Source organism: Rhipicephalus microplus, chromosome 1, assembly GCF_043290135.1.
Source record: "Rhipicephalus microplus isolate Deutch F79 chromosome 1, USDA_Rmic, whole genome shotgun sequence".
In the NCBI taxonomy this organism is placed as follows: Eukaryota; Metazoa; Arthropoda; class Arachnida; order Ixodida; family Ixodidae; genus Rhipicephalus; species Rhipicephalus microplus.
In genome coordinates this window covers 261,802,517-261,824,206 of record NC_134700.1, presented here as the reverse complement: position 1 = coordinate 261,824,206, position 21,690 = coordinate 261,802,517, and the positions used below count along the sequence as shown (strand labels likewise).

General features: G+C 46.5%; 1 protein-coding gene across 2 annotated transcripts in view; it reads left to right on the top strand.

The window, feature by feature from the left end:
- LOC119164764 (arrestin domain-containing protein 3) overlaps positions 1-21,690 on the top strand; it is a 114,414-nt gene that overhangs the window by 84,645 nt on the left and 8,079 nt on the right. For both annotated transcript variants that reach the window (XM_075894106.1, XM_075894108.1), the window contains exons 2-5: positions 14,621-14,693; positions 15,542-15,689; positions 15,972-16,074; positions 16,888-17,144. In XM_075894106.1, the coding sequence (XP_075750221.1) occupies positions 14,621-14,693; positions 15,542-15,689; positions 15,972-16,074; positions 16,888-17,144 (581 nt within the window). The remainder of the gene's footprint in view (positions 1-14,620; positions 14,694-15,541; positions 15,690-15,971; positions 16,075-16,887; positions 17,145-21,690) is intronic.

Genomic DNA, 21,690 nt, shown 5'->3' with positions numbered 1-21,690 from the left:
AAGGTATGAGTGTTCGTGCCGAGTGAACGAGAGGAAGGCATCGTCTCGCGAAATAGACGAGGACTCGGCGATTGTTGTGGCGCCGTCTTTGTGCCTGTGTACATCGAGAGCGCAACGGACTCGAGAGGCGCAGTCGTTGCTTCACACTGCACACAGAGTCCGCGCGTAGTGTACCAGCGCGGCCGAGCTGGGACACCGGTTAACACATTACAATGTCCATGAAATCCTTCGCGATCCGCTTGACGAAAAAAAAAAAAAAGAAAGGAAGAGGGTGAGTCGGGACCATTCGCATGTTTATTCGTTCTTTGTCCCGGACCATCACGCATCGTCTGCCAACACGGAAAAACGCGCCGCCTGTGTAGAGGAGAGAGAGAGAGTGGGGTGTGCGCCTCGCGGGCGCCGAGTCGGGAGACACTCCAGCAGATGGCGCGATCCCTCGAGGAAACCCGAGCTCGGTGGTGTAGTACGTGTACGTCTACATTGCGGCACTCCGCAGAAAATTTTCCTCGTGGGGAGGTTCTAAGGCCAGACAGTTCTTACTGACTTCGTTCGTTGCTTTTCTTTCTTTTTCCTTCTTTCCCTGTAAGCGGCCGTTTCTTTGTGTTCCTCAAAAGGCGACTGCAGTGCAGCGCCCCGAGAGCAGTCGTCTCGCCGCGGGGACCGCTCTTTCGAGCAGTCTGCAGACCTCTGTGTGTGTATATGACTGGCGCTGTCCGTAGAGTTCACTCCGCGCCCACCCTTCGGAGGCTCGGAAAAGCGCTGGCCAAGCGCTTCTGTCGTCACGGTGGCGTTTTCATTTCGCGCCGCACTATATACATATAGTGCTGGATCCCAAATGGGCGGTTCCCGTCTACGCACTTTGGGAGATGCTGACGGAGCCAACTATCCTTCCGAGTGCTTGTAGTGGGCCCCCGAGTCCCCAGAGGACGCCGGCGGCGCTGTGGTGCGCGCGAACCGAAACATTGTTCACCGTCTTTAAGAGGGACCACTTGGTTGTTGGGAAGCGGTAACGGAAAGACCCCACATTCCAGGTTCTGTTGAAGAAGAAGAAGAAGAAGAAGAAGAAGAAGAAGAAGAAGAAGAAGAAGAAGAAGAAGAAGAAGAAGAAGAAGAAAAGAAGAGCTAACGGTGCTCGTGGCGTCGAATTTAAAACCCCTTCCTTCAAGCGGTCACGTTCGGCTGCCTCACCCATCTGAACTTCAGCACCGTTCACTTGGGTTTACGATATAGACAAGTTTTTGTTGTTTCTGACTGCAAGTCAGCCACACTACGTCGTTTTCACAGTGGGCACTCGTTTCTGTCACTTCCGTTTCTCCCGTTACACTTCTGTCAACCGGGTCGACGCTTAGATCAGCAGGAATGCAGTCGCGGAATGTGGTTACAGCAAGGCAGCTGCGTGGTATATATCTGCAAAACCACGCAGTGCGCTGTATAGTGTTGTACGAAAAGATTCCCCGCTTTCAGCGTCTCTGACTCCGAGACAATGAGGTCCTCAAGGCGTTATAATAGGGCTAACATTAACAATACCGATGGCAACATAACACCGCGTAGCCTCCTTCTTCCTTGTCTGTAAGAAGAGGTGGTGTTGACCATCGCAAACTGCGTCGTTGTTCAGAGTGGATTAGATGTCCGTAATCTGCTGATACGCGCATGTCGGAAAAGCGGATTCTTCAGCGGTACTCGATGTCAACTATGGAAAAAAGACAATGAATTGCCTTCTTTTTTCTGCGAAAAACATTCTCTCGCTGAGTAATTATTCCGATAATAAATGAAGAAAAGAAATTACGGCAAATGCAAAGATCTTGTTATAACGCGCGCTTAGTACTCTCTAATCGCTTCAATATAATAATGAAAATATCTTTCAAACAGTCGCACGACGCGTGTTATCACTTATCATTTCCAACTTGCGCAACTGCCTACGCCTTCATTTTGAGTGCAAATATAAGCTCGCGTAGGTTGATGTTATGCGAAGTGCCATTGGAAGTCGATGAAAAGATCAGCATAACATATGCGAGTCGTATTAAAACGTATATATGCTTGATGTTTCGGCGCCCTCTCGCCACGTTACAGCAGATCCTCCTCACGATGCCGACTGCGAGAAAGATACCACGCGCCGAGTCTTTCCGGCTCGAGAGATGTCATTTGCCCTTGGCCTTGTACATATATTCTCCGTACTTTTCCTGGCGCCGCACTTGTGTAGCAGGCCAACCCTATACTTGGTTAAGTATGCTGATGCCAGAGCCGCCGAAGGAAAAGGCAAATATAAGCCCGGATACACCTTTGACGCCACCATACTAAATTTCGTTGTACGGTCCAAATCTTTCCTTATAAAAATAAATTTCTCGAACGAAAATTTTCTACTGATAGTCAGCACTGTGTCCCGGCCTTTGTGCGCCTTCGCTTTTTACGTCACTTTTGTGTAGCATAACGAACCTGCAGTGGCAAAGCCAGAAAAACAAGTTCTTATAAGGGGGAGGGGGGAGAGGTGTTACTGTACCTGGTGTGAGTTTGTACGTTTGTTTACGTGTGTATACACGCAAACAAAATTTAAACATAGCGAGGGGTTGGGAGCTTGAATCCGCCCGTAATCCCTCCTGGATACACCAGTGCCAACTATAGTTCATTTCACCGCACTCACTCCTTACGTGACGACCTTCAATCGAGACGTAAGTGCAGTTTACTAGCTCTTGTAGTCTGTATATCGCGGATAGGTACAGTTTTGGTTACACAATTTCGTGATTTTTACCTATAATACGATAACGATCTTTGGTTGGGACACAGCCAGAACATATGATCAAATAGGCACGGATCCAGATCTCCACAGTGATGACGACTGGAGTCGCGCATATACTGCTAAATATTTACATTCTCCAGGCAAAAGAAATCCCCGAAGCAACCATGATTGCGCCATAAAACTATACCAGACAAATACTGACACATTTAGACATTCTTTTTTTCCAGATGTCATAGAAATATGGAACTAACTGCCGAACTAAATTGTTTTAAAAGATGTCACTGACTTCGAAAACGCTGTAGAAGCGCAATTACGTGATTGCTAAATTATTTTTCTTCAGTGCCAAGTGATGTAAGCGACTTCATGTTCATAACAAATATTTTGAAAAATGACTGTGAATTCTGAATTGTTTTTGAATTGTTATTTTGAATGTTAAGTTGTTAATTAAAAGAATACCAGTTTTCATTGTGAGTTGTCAAAGTATTAAGAAACTTTATGAACACTGTACATTCTTTATGTATGTCCTCTCTGTTACGACCCTCTATGAGGGTTGAAAGTATTTCCAAATAAATAAATAAATAAATAAATTCTCCAAGACCAACTCCTGGTCGTCCGGAGAGCTCATGATTCCGGAAAAGCATTTGGCCTATACCGGTTCTTTATGTGGGCGCGTGGAGTCACCGACTCAGCCTTGGAGCTTTGCTCTCTGGCCCTTGTTTCTCGGCCACCAGAATAAAGTTCTTGCCTTGCCTGTCATATACGATCACACAGTCTTCGGCCGCATCGGCACACTTGGCACGACACCACCGACCGATGCAAAGCGACGGGGATGTACTTAAAGGAATACGTGCACGCATTTTGTCGTCACTGGGAATGCATTGACCGAAAACGCTTTGCAGCTCATAATTTGATCATTTCGGTTGACAGAGGCGCATAAACTGTAAGGGCAGTGGCGCTCAACGCCGCCTCATTATCACGTTATATAAACAAATGTAAAAAGCAAAGAAAATATACTGAGACATCTTTATCCGTCTCCGTGCATCCGGGTGCTTGCGACGCAGTCTACGCTTTTGTAAGCCAGGAGTCTCAAACGCGCTGCCCGCCGACCTTTCGTTAGTGGCCCGAGGCATCGCTCGCTGGATTTCGTGCCGACCGGTTGTGACCCCGCGATCTCCGACGACAGCGCTGCTCTGCCCGACTGGCTCGCCCTACGCCATCTCCTGACGCCGACAAGAGCTCTCGCTGAGTGGTGCTCCATCCTCGGACTCTTGCGACCGTGTCCATCTTTCCTATATTCTCCTTATTTCTATATGTGAGTCTCTCTGTCCCTGCCCCTATCTCTATCCCTATCCCTTTTAATGCTCCCCATCCATTTTAATCCCTTCTTACCCACATCCCTCGGGAGTCACTGTTGAGGTGTCGCACCATGATGCAGACAGTTACGGGGCTCACTTTCATCTTCTTTTCTCTATTTTAAGAATTACCCCCTCCCCCCCTCCCCCGGCATCACACATTGGCGTGCGCACGGCACGGATAGCGCTGCGACTGCTCCGCACATTAACTTCTTAGGGATCCGAACCTTCACCTTAATGGGAACCCTGCGCACGCAAGGAATAAACTTTTGTGACTGGCTAAATGCCATGCACCTTATTTTTTTCGCCCATTGCAATTAATCACGTTTGTTTTGGGGGCGGCTTCAAATACAGGACTGGTGTCAAACATTTTTTTTCCTGATCTCGGCACCCCTAGCGGTCATTCTATTTCCGAATTTAGTAATTCTGCAGATCGTATCGGTTAAATCTACGTCAAATCTTTTGCAGATATGACTGACTTGTTAGATTCGAATATGACCCAGTTGTTAAATTAGAACGTTGACATTCTTTCAAATGTCAAGGTTCGGTAACATTTTGTTAAAATACCCCTTCCCCCACTTTCCTCACTGTCCCGGCCCTAAATTTCGGGATGCGGCCCGCTGGCTGATATCAGTTTGATGGTGTAAGCGAACACAGCTCGACACAGGCGAAGGTCGTCTCTAAAGTTTATGACTTTATTAATTTGGTCTGCATACGAAACCACACGTGGATCTGTTGCTGTTGTCCAGAACCAGAATCATGTGCCAAAGTAACATATAGGGCTTTGTATTCACGAAAACGCCGTAACGTTTTAACCGTGGCCTGTTAGGGAAGTAACGATCTTAAAACAAGCCACGTCTCATTGGTGTGTCCTCCAAGAGCTGCCGCAGCAGAGTAAACTGACTGAACTGGCTTAACAGTTGATTGATTGTATTTACCAGTTGTGCCGGATGCTGAAACTTTCTTCCCGAGAACTGCAATTTCTAGTGGCAGAAATAAAATGCACAAAACTGGTGACTGGCTCGTTTTGTTCATTGCCCCTCAAGGTACGCACATACGGGGTTCACCCGTCCACTTTCGTCATCGCCCTCCTCGAAGGCACAAGGACGTGCTGCGTACCAACGTACACCATCGCTTTGTACAGTGGCAAAGAAGCAGCGAAACGCGCCGCACTCCTGCCAAGTCGCGGACCCCCACGGTTGTTTGGAAAGTGACGTCACAAAGCCGCGTGCGGGCTGGGAGAGGGGAAGAGAGAGAGAAATGGTCTCGGTAGACTGCGACAAGCTCCCGGTCGTCTGCCGTCGACGACAGGCGTGTTTTGTCCGCCGTTAATGGAAAGGGTATTTTTCGCAACGGCGTCGGTGCTTCGCGCGGTTTCTTCCGACACAGCAGATGCGGGCCGATCGTTCGACGGCCAGGAATTACCCTCCGTTGGCTTCCAATATAGCACCGTGGTGCGCGCATGCGCCCAGAAAAGAAGGGAAGGACGCGTCGGCTCCCCGTGCCACCACGAGTTGGTGAGGAGGCAGTGGACCCGTAGGGAGAGGAGGGTTACTTCTACGCAATAATGTCGGCCGCGCCGCAGTTGTCTCTCTTCGCCTCCCTGCCAATCAACCGCAGTTCGAACTCCGCTACTACCCTGCCTCCTTCCTCGCCCTCTCTCGCGGCTTCGTTCCCGGACGAAGTTCCATTCGCCCGATGACGTCCCGGTTGATCGACGACGCGGACCCCCTCCCTCGCGCCGATTGTAAGTCCTCCCGCGCTGCTCCCTTCAACCACCGGACCTCTCCTGCTCCTTCACCGGCGTGCCCCCGTTGTCATCTGTTTTACAAATAGAGACGCCAACGCAGTTCGTCGGAGCTGCGTGACGTTTCTGTCACCGGCGTGTCCGATCGGAGTGAATGTCTCCGTGCGATGCCGCGATTAGAGTCGTCAAATTAGTAGGGGAGATATACTCGGTCGATATCGGCAACTGCGCCGATGAATGTAGGACAAGCTATGTCAAATTATGGCAAACAACACGTTCAATACCAGATACCTACAATGTTAAATCGCCTACGAGGTCTTCTATATCACAAATCCACACCTTCTAACACCATCATCAAAACCATACTGATGCGTCATGACATTGAGTACGGTATCTAAAGTTGTTTGATTTCTAATATATTGTCTTTCTATATCTTTGATTTCTAATATTTTGCAATATGCTACGAGGATCTCATTTTCTATTTTGATGCTGTGCTGTTGTTTCGTGTTGTGCTGTTGTATTTTCAGGTCTGCTGAAATGTTGCATTGTGATGAATTTCTTTTGTGTTTATTTCACACTGCGTAGTAAGACTGCGCTAATGTTTATAGTGTTTTTGTGCAATAATATATTCAAAATATTTGTTTGATATGCAGATGCTCTGTGGCCTGCGTGCCAAACTGTATTTAGGAGCAGAGGCCCTTTGTCAAGCAGTATAGCCTTTAGTCTCTGCTCCTGCTCCTGTGAGTTGTTTTCAGGGCAAATAAGCTTTCAATTCAATTCAATTCAATTAAATGTCGACTGCGTATAGCGGCGGCCCGACAATACCCTCGTTAATTGAGTGGTAAAAAAGCGCCATCTTTATAGGGTTCTTACCTGAGCGCAGGTACGTGTTCTGCATATGGCGCGGCGACGAAGTAGAGCACAATAGTGCAAAGAATGCGAGGTTCCCGCAGAAACTGACGGTCCACTGCTAGGGGCGAAGCATCTTAGGGTCTCTGCTTGTCGGCCTGTCATGTGGTCGTCACGGTCCATCATAAACGGGTAGGCGCCATTAAAATGGGGTAAATCCCACTAACTCGCCATTGGTCTATGCATATTTGAGTTAAAGGTTAGTCGTGATTATCTAAAGCAATATATGCTTGGCTCATCAGCGGTGTCACAACGCAGTGCACGGCCTACAGTGCACAGACGTACAGTGCTCAGCTGAGATGAAAATAATGACAGTGAACTGTGAAAAACATCATGACCATGAAAGTTAACATTATAAAGACTTGGTATTTTGTGAACGGTAGAGTGTTGAAAGAAGTTGGCCAGTACATGAAATGGTCTATTTTCTCTGCTCAACTTACGCGGAATCCTAAAATTTACTCATATAAGAAGTAAAGGGCAGGATATTATACATGAACTACTTAGTAAAGAAATAGCAGGTCAGCGCGATTTCGTCGGCAATGAAGTTATGGCAATGATAATAATCTGGCAGTGTTAGAACGAGATCCAGACTCATTTCTATAGAAACGATGATTGTAAATGCTTATGATCTTTTTTTTTTGGACTCGCTCAGTGGTGTCACTGCTAGACTTGGCGATGCCATTTCAGATCACAGATGCATATTCAAGTTGAGGAAGACATATTGTGGTGTACAATATAAGAAAGGCTGTAGGAGAACTGAAATCTTCAGAGTTTCTACAAAAAGCGCTACGATTTCACCCGAAATATACATTCATAACTGCGTCATCACCCCATCAAAGTTCACTTCTTTTCTAGGTGTCACATTAGACTCTCAACTCAAATATAACATTCACGTGAATTCTGTCATCAAGAAGACTGCTTTTGGCATCCGCATACTCATTCGCACAAGGCATTGTTTTCAGCAACACAGTTTAAAATCACCTTACTATGCTTTCATTAACAGTCACCTAACCTACTGCATTTCATTCTGGACCAATACCTACGCCACACACCTAACATCTCTCATTCACTTTCAGAAAAGAGCAGTCTGAATTATCACACATAGTTCCTACACAGCATCAGCAGCACCTCTCTTTAGCACTCTCGAAATTCTACCGTTCATTTCCACCTTTCAACTCAAACTTGGAATTTTATTATTCAGAAGTAGAGTATAGGTGACATTCCCACTGACATAATTCCCCTCACACATCTCCACAATACTATTAACACACGGTTTTCTGAAAATAGTAACCTTCTGCTTCCAAAAGTAAGCACTAACTACGGAAAAATGACAGCCTTGTTTTCTGCAATTTCTTTCTGGAACTCACTACCATCAATTATTAAATCAAGCCCCTCATTACATTGTTTCCGGCGGCATCTAAAACAGTTCTTACTAACAACATGCGACACCTGAATATATATGTATGTGTATATATACATGTGAGTTTAAATACGGTTATATGCATTTATGTGTACGTGTATAGGTTCTGAAGTGACACTGTATTAGTTAGTGATATGTATATGTTATGTTGTAGTCATTTATTCCAATTAGCTATCTCCTGTTTTATCACTTACATGTAAATATTTTGAACTACCATAAGTTTCAATAACAATTTTCATTACGTTCATTTTGTTTTATTCGCTCGCTGTTTTTTTCTTAGTTGCCAATCTTTGTTCTATATTTTTATACATGAATTCACAGGAGGTTCCCCTGACAGTTTTTACTTTGGGACCCCCTTCTGTATTATATCAACTTTTTACTTGCACTGTATTGTACTGAATGAATAAAGTGGACACACCCGTAAACAGCCGAGAGAACGAAGGCGCACGCATGGCAGCACGTTTAGTGTGAGCAGAAAAACTTGGCATGCTATCGAAAAGAACACCAAGATCACCGAATTCATAAACCTTACATAATGGCATGGTACTGACAGATTATGCAAATGACACAATAGATGTTTTACAAGACGACGACAACAACAACAACAACAACAAAAACATCAACAACAACAACAACAACAACAACAACAACAATAATAATAATAATAATAATAATAATAATAATAATAATAATAATAATAATAATAATAATAATAATAATAATACTTGTTGTGTGGGGTTTAAGTCCCAAAACAACAACGATAGAATTACGAGCGACGCCGTAGTGGGGGGCTACGGAAATTTTGACCATATGGTGTTCTTTAATGTGCTCTCACATGGCAAAGTACGCGAGCCTCCAGCACTTAGCCTCCATCGAAATGTGACCGCAGTGACTGGAATCGAACCCGCGACCTATAGTGTCACCAGCAAGGTTGTTTTTTCTTTCTTTTACTTTTCGAAGAGTACATCGATACTCGCATTATTTATGCAATCGCTTAGACATTTGAAAGTAAATGGACTTTTCATTCGAGAAAACGGGCACGGTCGGTTTAAAACAAATCAGCCGAAGAAATCCAATTCATCTTTTTTTCGAGTAGACATGTTCGCCTGCCTCACTGATAAATTGCGAACCGCTCTGTCACGGTACGAAACGCCTCCGAGCAATCCGCGACGGCTTTCGATTTCCCGATTATTTTGATACGACTATCGCGGAACGCGAGTCGGCAAATGGCACGCGTATACGAGACGACGCAGAGACGAGGCTGACAGGCGAACCCGGAAGCGAGCAAATTGCCGTCAAAGCCAAACTGCATGTATATGGAAGGCAGAAAAATGAGGAAACTAAAGAAAACCTGTTTACCGCAAATGCCAAGGTTCCTCGTCGATTTCGTTTTTCCCTCTGTCTCTATCGCATCGCTTTTGTATAGTTTCTGTATCGGCTTCCCAAAGACAGATCCAGGCGCTTTCGCAATCGTGCGGCCGATGTATATGGCCCCCGCGCGCATTGCCCCGCGCTATTGTTTTCTGATGCCCGATATATATATATATATATATATATATATATATATATATATATATATATATATATATATATATATATATATATATATATATATATATATATATATATATATATATTAGCGTTCTTATACTAGCCTGAATCCCTCTACGGAAACCAGCGACGAGAAAAGGGGAAGAAATACTAATAATAAACAGAAGAACTGCAGTCGTACGCAATGCCGTCGTCGCAGCGAATCCGTATTTGCCTCTTCCTCATCGCAGCGTCTCCCTTTCGCTGTTGAGGCCCTTTTCTTTTGATCTAGGCTCCATTTAAGGAGGGACAGTGCTTTCACGTTAGTTATTTCGACTCGGAAGAGAGAGAAGAAAAAAGAACTGAGAGAGGTTGAAAAGCAAAAGGGAAGAAGGGATGCCGCCTCCATGCCAACGCGAAAGTGCGGCCCTTTTTGAGGAACGCTCGGGAGTATAGGGAGGGCACGTGCGTGAGGACTGATCATTCGATCGGGTACATGACCGGAAGGATCGGGCGCAAAAGCATAAAAGGAACCTGGCAACGACGATAAGCGGTCGCTCGAGTGTAAAGGTGGGCGTCCGTGTGAGCCTCGCGCACGCGCATAAGGAGAAGCCCGCTCGCATAAGGATGGGCGCATTTGGCGAAAGAGCAAAGAGGGAGGGGCGGGAAAAGGAGCACGCCACGGAAAGTATAGCGGCACGTGAAATCACAGGGGCGTGCGGCGCGCCCCGTAATGACGAGAAGAGCGCAGCGCCGAACGAGCGAGATCGATCGTGCACCCATCGGGGCGGACACTGCGCTATTTCCGCTATCCCCGAGTTGCTCCCATTTTCCCCGGTAAAAAGGAAAACAAGGGACGGCTTGCCGACCAAGTATACGTACGTACGAAGCTCCCTTTTGCAGCGTGGAAGCAATCGCATTCAAGCCGCGCGCGGCCGATTTTCGATCGAACCGAGGCAATCGAGAAGAGCGTCCGCGCGCGCCACTGTCTTTTCGATCGGCCGCGCGACGAACTTCGGGGCCCAACGGTCTCCGAGATTTTCTCGTTCGGCGCTGGCTCGTTAATGAGCGGGTCCCAGGTGGCGCGCGGTGTATAGCGTCGATTAGTTTGGAGGGCTCGTGCACTCATTATCTCCTCGGACCGCAACGACTCATCCGCCGTGTCTGTTGCCGACTTCCCCTTGAGCTTCTTTAATTGTTTCGGTCGACTCCGGTCTTTTCATTCGGCTCTGTAGCTTCCCGGGGCAAACTTCCGCGCTCGCGCGATCACACTGGCGCGGTCAATTGGAAACGTGGTCTCTGGACACTACGCCGCCCTCTCTCTCTCTCTCTCTCTCTCTCTCTCTCTAGAGTTTAAGCGCAAGTCTGTTGTGGGTGATTCCGATGACCGTAAACCCCAGCGATTCACCGGAGCAATTAGTTCGCGTGTGTGCGCGCCGCAGCTAAAACGCCCCGGGGGGGAATAGAGCGAACCTCGAACTGATGTTGACACCATGGAAAGGCCGTTGTAATTGTGGTTTGCACTGAATATACTTGCATATCTTGCCTCTGGTCCCTGTTTCGAACTGTCGCAATCGTACATTAGTTTTCCACATTCTTCGTTGTAAGTGAGAAACTTAACGAGCAGTCATCCGTATTCTCCGTAAGCAGTACATGCAGAACTTTTTCCCGAAAGTATCACACTGCCAGCTGCATTTAGTAGAGGATGAAATAATGTTAGCTCCAGGTGAAATAGGGGGGAACTCAGCATACGTGACTCAAGTTGTGCACTCTTTCGCGCCGAAGTGCTTAGGGTGACGGTAGATAAACAAACGGGTTTATTTATTTGATATTGAGTTATCTCTAATACGTGCCTGGGATCTCAAAAGAGTCACGATGTGTGTTGTTGAATTTCGATATCGACCACTCGGTTTTCTTTAGCCTTCCTCGTAATCTTGCGACGCCAGTGTTTATCATTAGTTCCTCATTCCGCCCTTATCGGAACGCGGCAGCCGAATTCGGATCGATAATTATACGAACGGAGAGTGAGTGCGTCTCGAAATGTTTAGTCGCAGCAACATACTGTCACGCTAGGCCGTTCCGCTCAAGTCTCGCTTAAGATTACACTGAAGTTTTCCGGTTCCGATTGACGTACGCGTCTTGTAACTTCGACGCCAAAGTGAAGTCACGATTGAACAGCGCACTACGACTTCATGAGAGACGCCAGAGCGGGCCGGTAAGTTTGTTAAGTTATGCTGCACTTCCTTATAGTCGCCAACGCTATAGAATCAGAGTCCAGAACAAGCGCGTATTTCAAATCGGTTCTGCGGAATCCCACAGAGCGGCTGAAGGGTTAAAACAGAAAAAAACTGACTTGTGGCGTCGCACTAAAGAAAACGGCTGGTTGTCAGTTACCCTTACTTAGCAGGCGCCTATGCCGACGAAAATAGTTCAGAGAATACGTTGTTATAACCAGAAAGGCGACGTATTACAGACAGGAAAGCGGAGGGTGTTGGTGTGTACTCCCTTCTTATACTGGTTGTATACCATTTTTCACATCACCACAACGTCACCTGGCCGTTGCCATCGGCGTCCAGTAAAGAGGCCGTGAGTCAAGACTTCTAAACAAATAGCTTGGAGCTTAGAGTTTGTGACAGTGCAGCTTTTACACACTCAGCATGGCCAGGGAACATCTCTTAATAATTTTTACCTCTTGGTGATAGAACCGGTCGGGTGCCGGTCGCAGAATCGCTCACGTGTTTACGCCTACGTAATCATTAATGGTTATATGTTATATTTGTCACTAACAACGCCAGTTACCACGCGTACTTCGAATATTCGGTACTATCGAAAGAAGAATATCAGCAAGGCTTCTCCTCACAAATACTCTTAAAGCGGAGAAGACAGCTTCGAGTTATACGAGTTGCTTGTGATAGCGCGCGTGCAGTTTTTCGGACCGGCAGTCTCGTGTGTGCGTCGATTGTAACGAAGTTTGCGCATTTATTTAAATCAGGAGACCAGCACCTGATCTGTGTCGTTCAAATTTTGCGAACTGTCACGTATTGAAACGCCGTCATTGGCTCAGCGGATGCACCGACATTTCGTTTCACCACGACGCCGCTTGGGTTCATTTACACCGCATCTGCTGAAAAATTCAGCCTAATTTACTCAAAGTAAAAAAAAAACAACGTTGAAGTAAAAATATTGTACTTTAAAAACTCGCTACAAGCAAATCTGCGTTGCGAGTATAGCCGCCTATAGGTTTTGTTGGCTTTACCGCTCTACAACCCTGTTGACAGGAGAAAGCAGCTTTCAAGAGAACGATGTTGATTTGAACAAGACCATACAACATATACTTTCTGTTCAGGTTTACTCAGCATCTATTGCTGGGGATGATACTGTAAGTAGCATGGATCACTAAGTTAATATTGGGATGATGGATGTAATCCCGATGGTTCAGATGGCCACGACGACACGTTGAAGGACTGGACAGGCCCGGTTGTTCACTTCTTGGCAAACATCAGTTTATTTACACACTTACACTTATTTCCAATCAAAGGCCGGGGCGGCCACTAAACCGACTGCACAGTAAGCACTGGGCTGTATTAACGTCGGCGTTATTTGCCGAGCCCTTAGCATACTGCACACATCGACACCAACTTCTCGATGGAATATCAACCCTGGATCAGAGTCGGCGCCAAGCACGACCTCTGTCTATACGCTTCCCGATCTTGCACTCGAGCACAAAGCTCCTCTCCTCTCCATTAAATACCTCCCGTCTCATCGGAGACCACCTCGTGGGACGAACCCCTTCTTGATCTTCACCAATGTAGCAAACAACTCTCCTTTCCTCAGAGACGGGTCTCCGCCTCTGCGTTCGCATACTTTGCTATCCTCATCCTCCAAAAAATCTGTTAAAAGAACTCGGTCATTTCGTCAACGTACAGCGTTAAAATACTTTCGTGCGACAACAAGCCTGGCTAAACAGCCGGTCGACTGTTTGGAGTTAGTACACACGATGCTGCCGTCTATCCACACGTATTGTGACATCACGCCGTTACATTATCCTGTCGGGAGTGGTGTCGCGACAGGGACCACTTGTTTCTTAGTCTGGCTCACCGTGAGAACGATCCGCCATGCGGGTGACTGTCCAGCACAGGTGCGGTGAACAAAATCTCACGGGATTTGGCAACGAAGGCGCGTGCAGAGGCGGACGGCTCAGTACTTCGTCTGCGCAGCCACTTTTCATTGTCTTCCCTTTTCGTCCAGCGCCGTCTAGCGACTGGCCATCTTTCGCTTGCCCCAAACATAACTATCCTTTAGGTGCTCTTAATATTGTCACTTCACGTTCACAGTATAGAGACCACACGACGTAATATCCTTTAAGCCAACAACACCAAATGCGAACTTTGAAGCACGCGTCTATTAAATACGGTGACAGAGAATTGAAAGGTTGCAAGTGAACACAGATGTCGGCTCGTGATAAGCACCGGGGCTGCACGTCGCAGCTTCGATGGTTAACTGTCTGCACGTAGCGCTTGGGTGTTGATTTTTGCATCTGGTTGCTTGATTTCGTCTAAGAAAAATAGTAACGTAGAAAATGCCGTTATAAAAACAGATAATAACGCATTTCTTCTTTGCGAGTGGCCTGTCCTTTTTCGTTTCCGTCCTCTTTGTTACAGTGCATTTAGTTTGTGTACATATTTAGCTGCGTTAAATGCAATCCTGCAATGTCTCGAACTGTGAGACAGCAGTATTTGTAAATAAAAATAAAAAACAAACTTTTGTTACTCCTTCCTTATGGAAAGTCCTTTGTACAGTCTGTTGACTTTCTCACCTCCTTCTGTATCTGTAAACCCACAAATGTTGCTACAATTTTAATGCCCAATAATTGATTGATTGATTGATTGATTGATTGATTGATACGTGTGTTTCTCTTTTCTTGGCAGAGTCGGGAGAAGGCAGGGACGTACTTAACGAGGGCCACCACGAATTCAACTTCACTTTCCTTCTCCCATCAACGTGAGTAGAAATTTACGACGTGATTAACTCCACTTGTTCTAAATGATCACTGATGTACTAACTGCATCATGCAGTAACGATTTGAATTCTGGATATTACAGCGTGTATACCATATAAATCTTTTTTATTGTGCTTTTTAATGTATCATACAAACTACGCTGGCTTTGATTGCTCAGCATGCTAATGTAAGTGTGTGAACTTTAACACCAATTCATAGTTGAAAATTTTAAACACTGGAGAAAAGATTCAATTTTATATCACAGTAAAAAAAACTAATGACTAAAAATGCTCTGTACTAATCATTTTCTAATTTAAGTACCTGTTCACTATCTTTGTGCAAATGAAATCCTAGCTACACTAATAAGGGCGAATACTTTGTTGCAGTTTTACTTGTGAAACAGTGCCTTGGTGTTAGAATGTTAAAGGAAAAAGATATTCAAAACTGCCCGTGAAAAACTGCGCAATTTTGTTGCATATTCAAGATTACTCGACGAGATGACCATTACTATAGTTTGACAAATTGCAGCGGATTATAGCTAATAAGTTTTCTTTAATTGTCCCAATATACCTTTGGGTACGTCTTACACTTTCGAAATCGAAACCAGGCAGAACAATGTTACTCTTGGTAAGCGCGAAATCCTACGTTCAGTACCACATCCGAGACGCGCAACCCAAGACTCCGTAGCAAAATTAATTTGTGACGTAGTTATCACTGCACATAAATGCGCCATGCACCGATGAAGCGGAGCCCTCTATCATGATACGACGGTACTTCCCTCCGAATGCCACAAACTGCAGTAGGATTGAGTTTTGAGTGGCTGCAATGTCGCGTCCTCGTATTTGCGCAGCGGTGTGACCACCTCGTTCGAAGGCAAGTACGGCAGCATCCGCTACTGGCTCAAGGCGGAGGTGGAGAAGCCATGGTCCTTTAACCACAAGACCAAGAAAGCCTTCACAGTCATCAGTCCCATCGACATCAACCGCAATGAATATCTGGTACGACCTTCTTCCAAGCGTGTGTGCGCGTGCATGTCGGAGAGAAAATTTCATGTATGTATGTATGTATGTATGTATGTATGTATGTATGTATGTATGTGTGTGTGTGTGTGTGTGTGTGTGTGTGTGTGTGTGTGTATGTATGTATGTATGTATGTATGTATGTATGTATGTATGTATGTATGTATGTATGTATGTATGTATGTATGTATGTATGTATGTATGTATGTGTGTGTGTATGTATGTATGCATGAGAATTCTCACGTTTTTTTTTTTTTTTAGACTGCAGTGGAAAGCAGTGTGGAGAAGACACTATGCTGCTGGTGCTGTACTTCAGGGCCCATCTCACTGTATGCCAGGACAGATCGCAAAGGATACTGCCCAGGTAAGCAGTAACAAATTCTTTCTTGACAGGTGAGGTAGCGTAACTTTGACACACGATGCTGCCGGTGATTTCCAGGTGTTTGTAACGCTGTCGCGTTGCTGTTCGCCAGTACAATGATGCGGCATGCTGGCCCCCAAAAGAAACCTCGCGAATCGCTGTACGAGCGGCGCCAACGCTCCCACGTTTAAATACACACACATACCCGATGAAGTGGACGAGAGGGCAACCGCTGCTCTAGTTCAACGGTAGAGCGTCGGACGCGTTCTAGGAAAGTTGGAGGTTCTCTCCGTGCCGGCGGCAAGTTATCTTTTCGTCCACCCCCATTTGTTCGCGGGATCAAGTCCCGGCCGTGAAGCCCACATTTACGATGGGAGCGAAAAGGCGGCCACATTTAGGGGCACGTTAAAGAACCCCGGGTGGTCGAGATTTTCCGAGCCCTCTGCTACGGCGTCCGTAATTATCATATCGTGATTTTGGGACGTTAAACTGCAACAATTGTTATCATTAGTTTCTTCACATTCATATCGTAGCTACCTCAAATAACGTCCCCGCTTCATTGCTTGGCTTGAACGTCTGTTTGTTCTCACTAACCTTGAAGGCACCTGTGCTTTTGAACTGACTTCAATGCCTTGAATTCCATGGCATCGCAGTTAAACCAAAGCAAGGAATCTTTCGAAACCTTCACCAGAAGGTCATGCAATGTAACAGACATTACAATTTCTAGTCGTGCGCTATATCTTTATAGTTGAAGTGCAACTCCGTGCAGCTTCGTTTCGTAGGGGCGTGGTCGCTCACTCGATGCACACTGCGCAGGTGAATCTATCGCCATCACGGCCGACTTCGAGAACCTGTCGGGCCGCACGGTGGTTCCACACGCAACGTTGCACCAGACGCAGACTTTCCTGGCCGGCGGAAAGTCGCGCTCACGCCATTGCAAGTTCACCACAGTCACCGGTGTGGCCCTGCAACCAGGCCGCTCGGCCAACTGGGACGCCCAGCTGCTAAAGATTCCCGCAGTGTCACCCTCCATCACCAATTGCTGCCTCATTCACGTGGAGTACACTGTACGGGTAAGAGGACCGGGACCCGTTTCTCTCATGCAGTCGAAGGATATCTGTCATGAACGTGCGCATGTATTCTACACTAGAAACCTTAAACACGAGAAGCACGGACTGCTGGGCGAGATGGTAATTCATCTGAACTGAGTTGCGCAAAAAAAAAAAATGTAGTAGAAAAGGGGGACACCTGGACACAGCGCACACTAACAACTGAAACTTTGTTCAAGAAAACAGACATTGATTGATTTGTGTGGTTTAACGTCCCCAAACCACCACCACATGATTATGAGAGACCCCGCAGTGAAGGGCTCTGGAAATTTCGACCACCTGGGGTTCTTTAACGTGCACCCAAATCTGAGTACACGGGCCTACAACATTTCCGCCTCCATCAGATATACATACATACATATATATATATATATATATATATATATATATATATATATATATATATATATATATATATATATATGTGTGTGTGTGTGTGTGTGTGTGTGTGTGTGTGTGTGTGTGTGTGTGTGTGTGTGTGTGTGTGTGCGCGTTGCTTTTGTACTTCAATTTCTTTTTTTTTTTCGCGCAACTCAGTTGAGACATTCAACAGCGGTAGGCGTCGTCGACATGCTGTGGCGCTTGCAGTGACGTCGGGCCGAGTGGGCTCCGCTCAACCCAAAGCTCACCGCTGCCCCCTATAATCACGTGCCAACTGGCGCAGCAGCTGTAAAGCTGCCTCGGAGTTACTGTACATTCTGAAAGGTATAGCATATAGTGTTAAACTGTGCTCGAAGGCAGCTTTGCAGCTGCTGTGCCAGTTATCACGTGATTATAGGGGGCAGCGGTGAGCTTTGGGTTGAGCGGAGCCCACTCGGCGCGATGTCGCTTCAAGCGCCGCAGTATGTCGACGGCGCCTACTGCTGAAGTGGTTCTATGAGAGGGAAAAGAAGAGAAAAGTGAGCCCCGTAACTGTCTGCATCAGGGTGCGACACCTCAACAGCAGCTCACAGGAGATGGGGGTGAGGAGGGATCAAAAGGATAGGAATAAAGGTGTAGAGAGAGAGAGAGAGAGAAAGAAAGATGCGCTGAGCCAGCGAGCGAGGACATATCGAGGGGATAGGAGAGATAGGAAAGATGGAAACGCGGTCACAGGAGTCCGAGGACGGGGCACCACCTGCGAGAGCTCTTGTCGGCGTCAGGGGATGGCGTAGGGCAAGTCCAGTAGGTCAGAGCTACGCTGACGTCGGAGATCGCGAGGGCACAACCGGTCGGCACGGAATCCAGTGAGCGAGAGTTCATAATTCTTGGAAGAGGTCTGTAAGTTGGGCCACGTTTCACCGCAGTAGCTGTTCCTCCTCCCTCCCTGGCCGGTGGTCGAGTCCGGGAGAAAAACGAGCTTCGCAGAAGTTGCAAAAACGAAAATGAAGCGATGAAGTCAGTAAGTGTAGCCGTCATGGCTACTGGTAGCGCTCCCTGACGCCCCCGCGCTTAAATGCACATGTATGTCCCATGAAGTGGAGGGGAGGGTGGCCGCCGCCATAGCTCAGTTGGTAAAGCATCGGGAGTGTTATTTCAAGGTCGCAGGTTCGGCACCTGCTAGCGGCAAGTCATCTTTTCGTCCACTTTTGTTTCTTCGAATTTACAATTATTTTAGTAATAATAATAATCACACGTCGTATGCTTTCATTGGCATTACTGTTTGTTCTCATTAACGCGTGTAAGTGATGTTGGCAGTGTTTTTATTGCTGACCATAAGAGAGCAGAAATTAGCAGTGGGAGCTCTATCATATTCAAATCCAGGCATGTACTCGCATCAACGCATTGAACCATTTGTTCTAGAATTGACCTATTCACAAAGACGCAACACTGCGCCTCAACTGGGGGCGGCCATCAAACGTTCATATTAATGCTTAGGCGTCGTAAAAAAATCGCTCTTGTGTTTTCTTTCTAGTCAAGCTCTGTAACTCCAACTCATGCGTTCACACAAGGTATTTTTGGAGAACTCATGTCCGTCGTGAACAAAACAAAAACATAATAACATGCAGCCCCCCAGGGGCGCAGCCAGAATTTATTCTTTATACGGCGGGGGGGTGGGGGCTTGGTTACTTATTGACTATTATTGGCTACGCCCCTGCAGCCCCGCTACAGTGTACTAGAAGAGGGGGCTATAGTGTACTCTTCTAGTACACTGTAGCCCCACTTTGCAGACACTAATGAAAAAGCTCCGCTTGCCTCGGCTTTATAACATATCTCGGCGTCGTGGGGCGCGGCTCTATAGTATATATGACGAGAAAAAGAAAAGTGTCTTCTGTTTATTTTTTGAGCTCGATGGCGGTGGCGCACTAGTCACCTCCCCGTTGTTATGAAGTTGCATTCATTGATCATCGTAGAGCAAGCACTGCCAGAAACCGGAGAAAGAAAGCTAGCAACTTTTTTGCGGTGATCGGCTGCGGCACGCTACTGTGCATATTGTTGTATTGTGCAAAGATTTTGCGAGGATTTTAGAGCCTTCAGCATAGAACAGAATTTGAAAAAAAAAAAAAGAAGGCCGGTGAATTTACAATTTCGAGGGCTGTATACTTTACAGCCATGCTAACACCGAAATATAAGCTAAGCGCAACGACCGAAAAAAGGTGATTGCGCAGCCTTTTCCTTTTCAAAGGAAAGAATTAACTATGTCATAAGCTATATTCAAGTATTTAAACCATAATATGAAGATTTGAATAAAATTTCGACATATGATTTCCGCACCCCTGTGCATTTCCATTGAGGCAAAGTATCGCCTTCTAGGGTTACTGCATGTGCTACCTTTAGGTAGCAGAGTTGCGCATAACTTTTCCTTGCGCAGCTATTCGGCGAGCGCTGTCACGTGGTGCAAAGTGACGTCAAGTGTTCAATTTCACGTGGCGTAGCCAATTTTACATGCACTAGTAAACTTCTCAGCGCGAAAACTTCCGACTACTAACACAAGAGACGAGGACTCTTGTGTTAGTTCTCGGAAGCTTTCGCGCTGAGAAGTTTAATAATGGATTACCAACTAGCCCAATACCACACTTCATTACATGCACGATAGCACGGCGCCCGCGCCGACTTCAGTTTCATCGTGACCGCCATTAGCGGCTCTTTGTACGTATACTTCATTACTTTCTTTACAGATGGCGCCAACTAGTACGGTTCAAAATGAACCAGGCAATCACAAAATTGTTATTGCAGAAACATTGTGCATCGTATGCATGGTGTAAAAGCCACGCAGTGGTGTTAATACGAAAGAGTTACCTTTTTAATCATTTTCACATAAATTAATTAACTATAGAGTTTAACGTCCCAAATTTATTTACTAATATGTTTCATTCGGTTTTCGGCCACAAAGCCTGTCTGGAATGCTCAGCGCAAACTGCGCCTCATTGTTCTGACTCGCTCGCTGGATTTCGTGCCGACCGGCTGTGCCCCCGCGATCTCCGACGACAGCGCAGCTCCGGCCGACTGGCTTGCCCTACGCCATCTCCTGATGGAGGGGCTCGCTCTTCCTGTCCCCACGTGGGTGCGGCCCGCAGCCGACCCTCCCTCTTGAGGGGAATCGGCTCCTCAGGACAATTTGTAAATAAAGTTCATTGACTGACTGACTGATCTCCTGATGCTAACAAGAGCTCTCGCTGAGTGGTGCCCCGTCCTCGGACTCCTGCGGCCGTGTCCATCTTTCCTATCTTCTCCTTATGTGGTCTACCCGTCTCTGCGCATCTCTATATCTCTATACCTTTAATTCCTCCCTATCCTTTTAATCCCTCCCTACCCCCATCTCTCGTGAGCTACTGTTGAGGTGTCCTCCCCCTGAGAGACAGTTACGGGGCTCACTTTTTTCTTCTTTTCCCTCTTTTAAGAATCACTCCCCCCCCCCCCCCCTCATTGTTCTAGAAGGTTCACGATTATAGTAGATCCTTTTGCCAAGATTACGCCCACTTCGCCGACATTACAGATTATTCTGGAACCTACGCGGCCGCTAGCGATAACGCTAGAATGTTCGACGCCAAGTGTATAAATGCCGACGTGCTTCGCCGCTTGTCAGTTGATCGACGGCCGACGCTCTGCATGCTCGCCGCTATCAGTGCCGGTGTCTTGCTGTAATGTGACTTTCCTTTTACGTGACCTCAAGTTCAGCCCAAATAAACAGTTTGACCATTCGAGTTGCAGTCTGCTCCATTCGTCCACGTCCCGAATCTGTGACATCATTATCAGAAGCGCCGTAGTGGAGAGTTCCGGGGGCGATATTCTGGACATTGTCGAACTCCGCCATGTTGTCAGATTCTACCATTGATCAATGCTAATTGGCCAAGTGAGCTGCTAGGACCTCTCTGATTGGCTTAAAATGCCGCCATTACGAAATTTGACAACAATATATCGGAATCAGACAGTGTCCAGAATAGCAACCCAGAAACTTTGACCACTTGGGGTTCTTTCACTTGGACCTAAATCTAAGCTCACGAGCTTAAAGCATTTTCGCTACCTATAGCAATACACCGCCTCACAGCAACTGTGTAATCTTGCAACAGAATCGAAAGTTGGGCTAGTT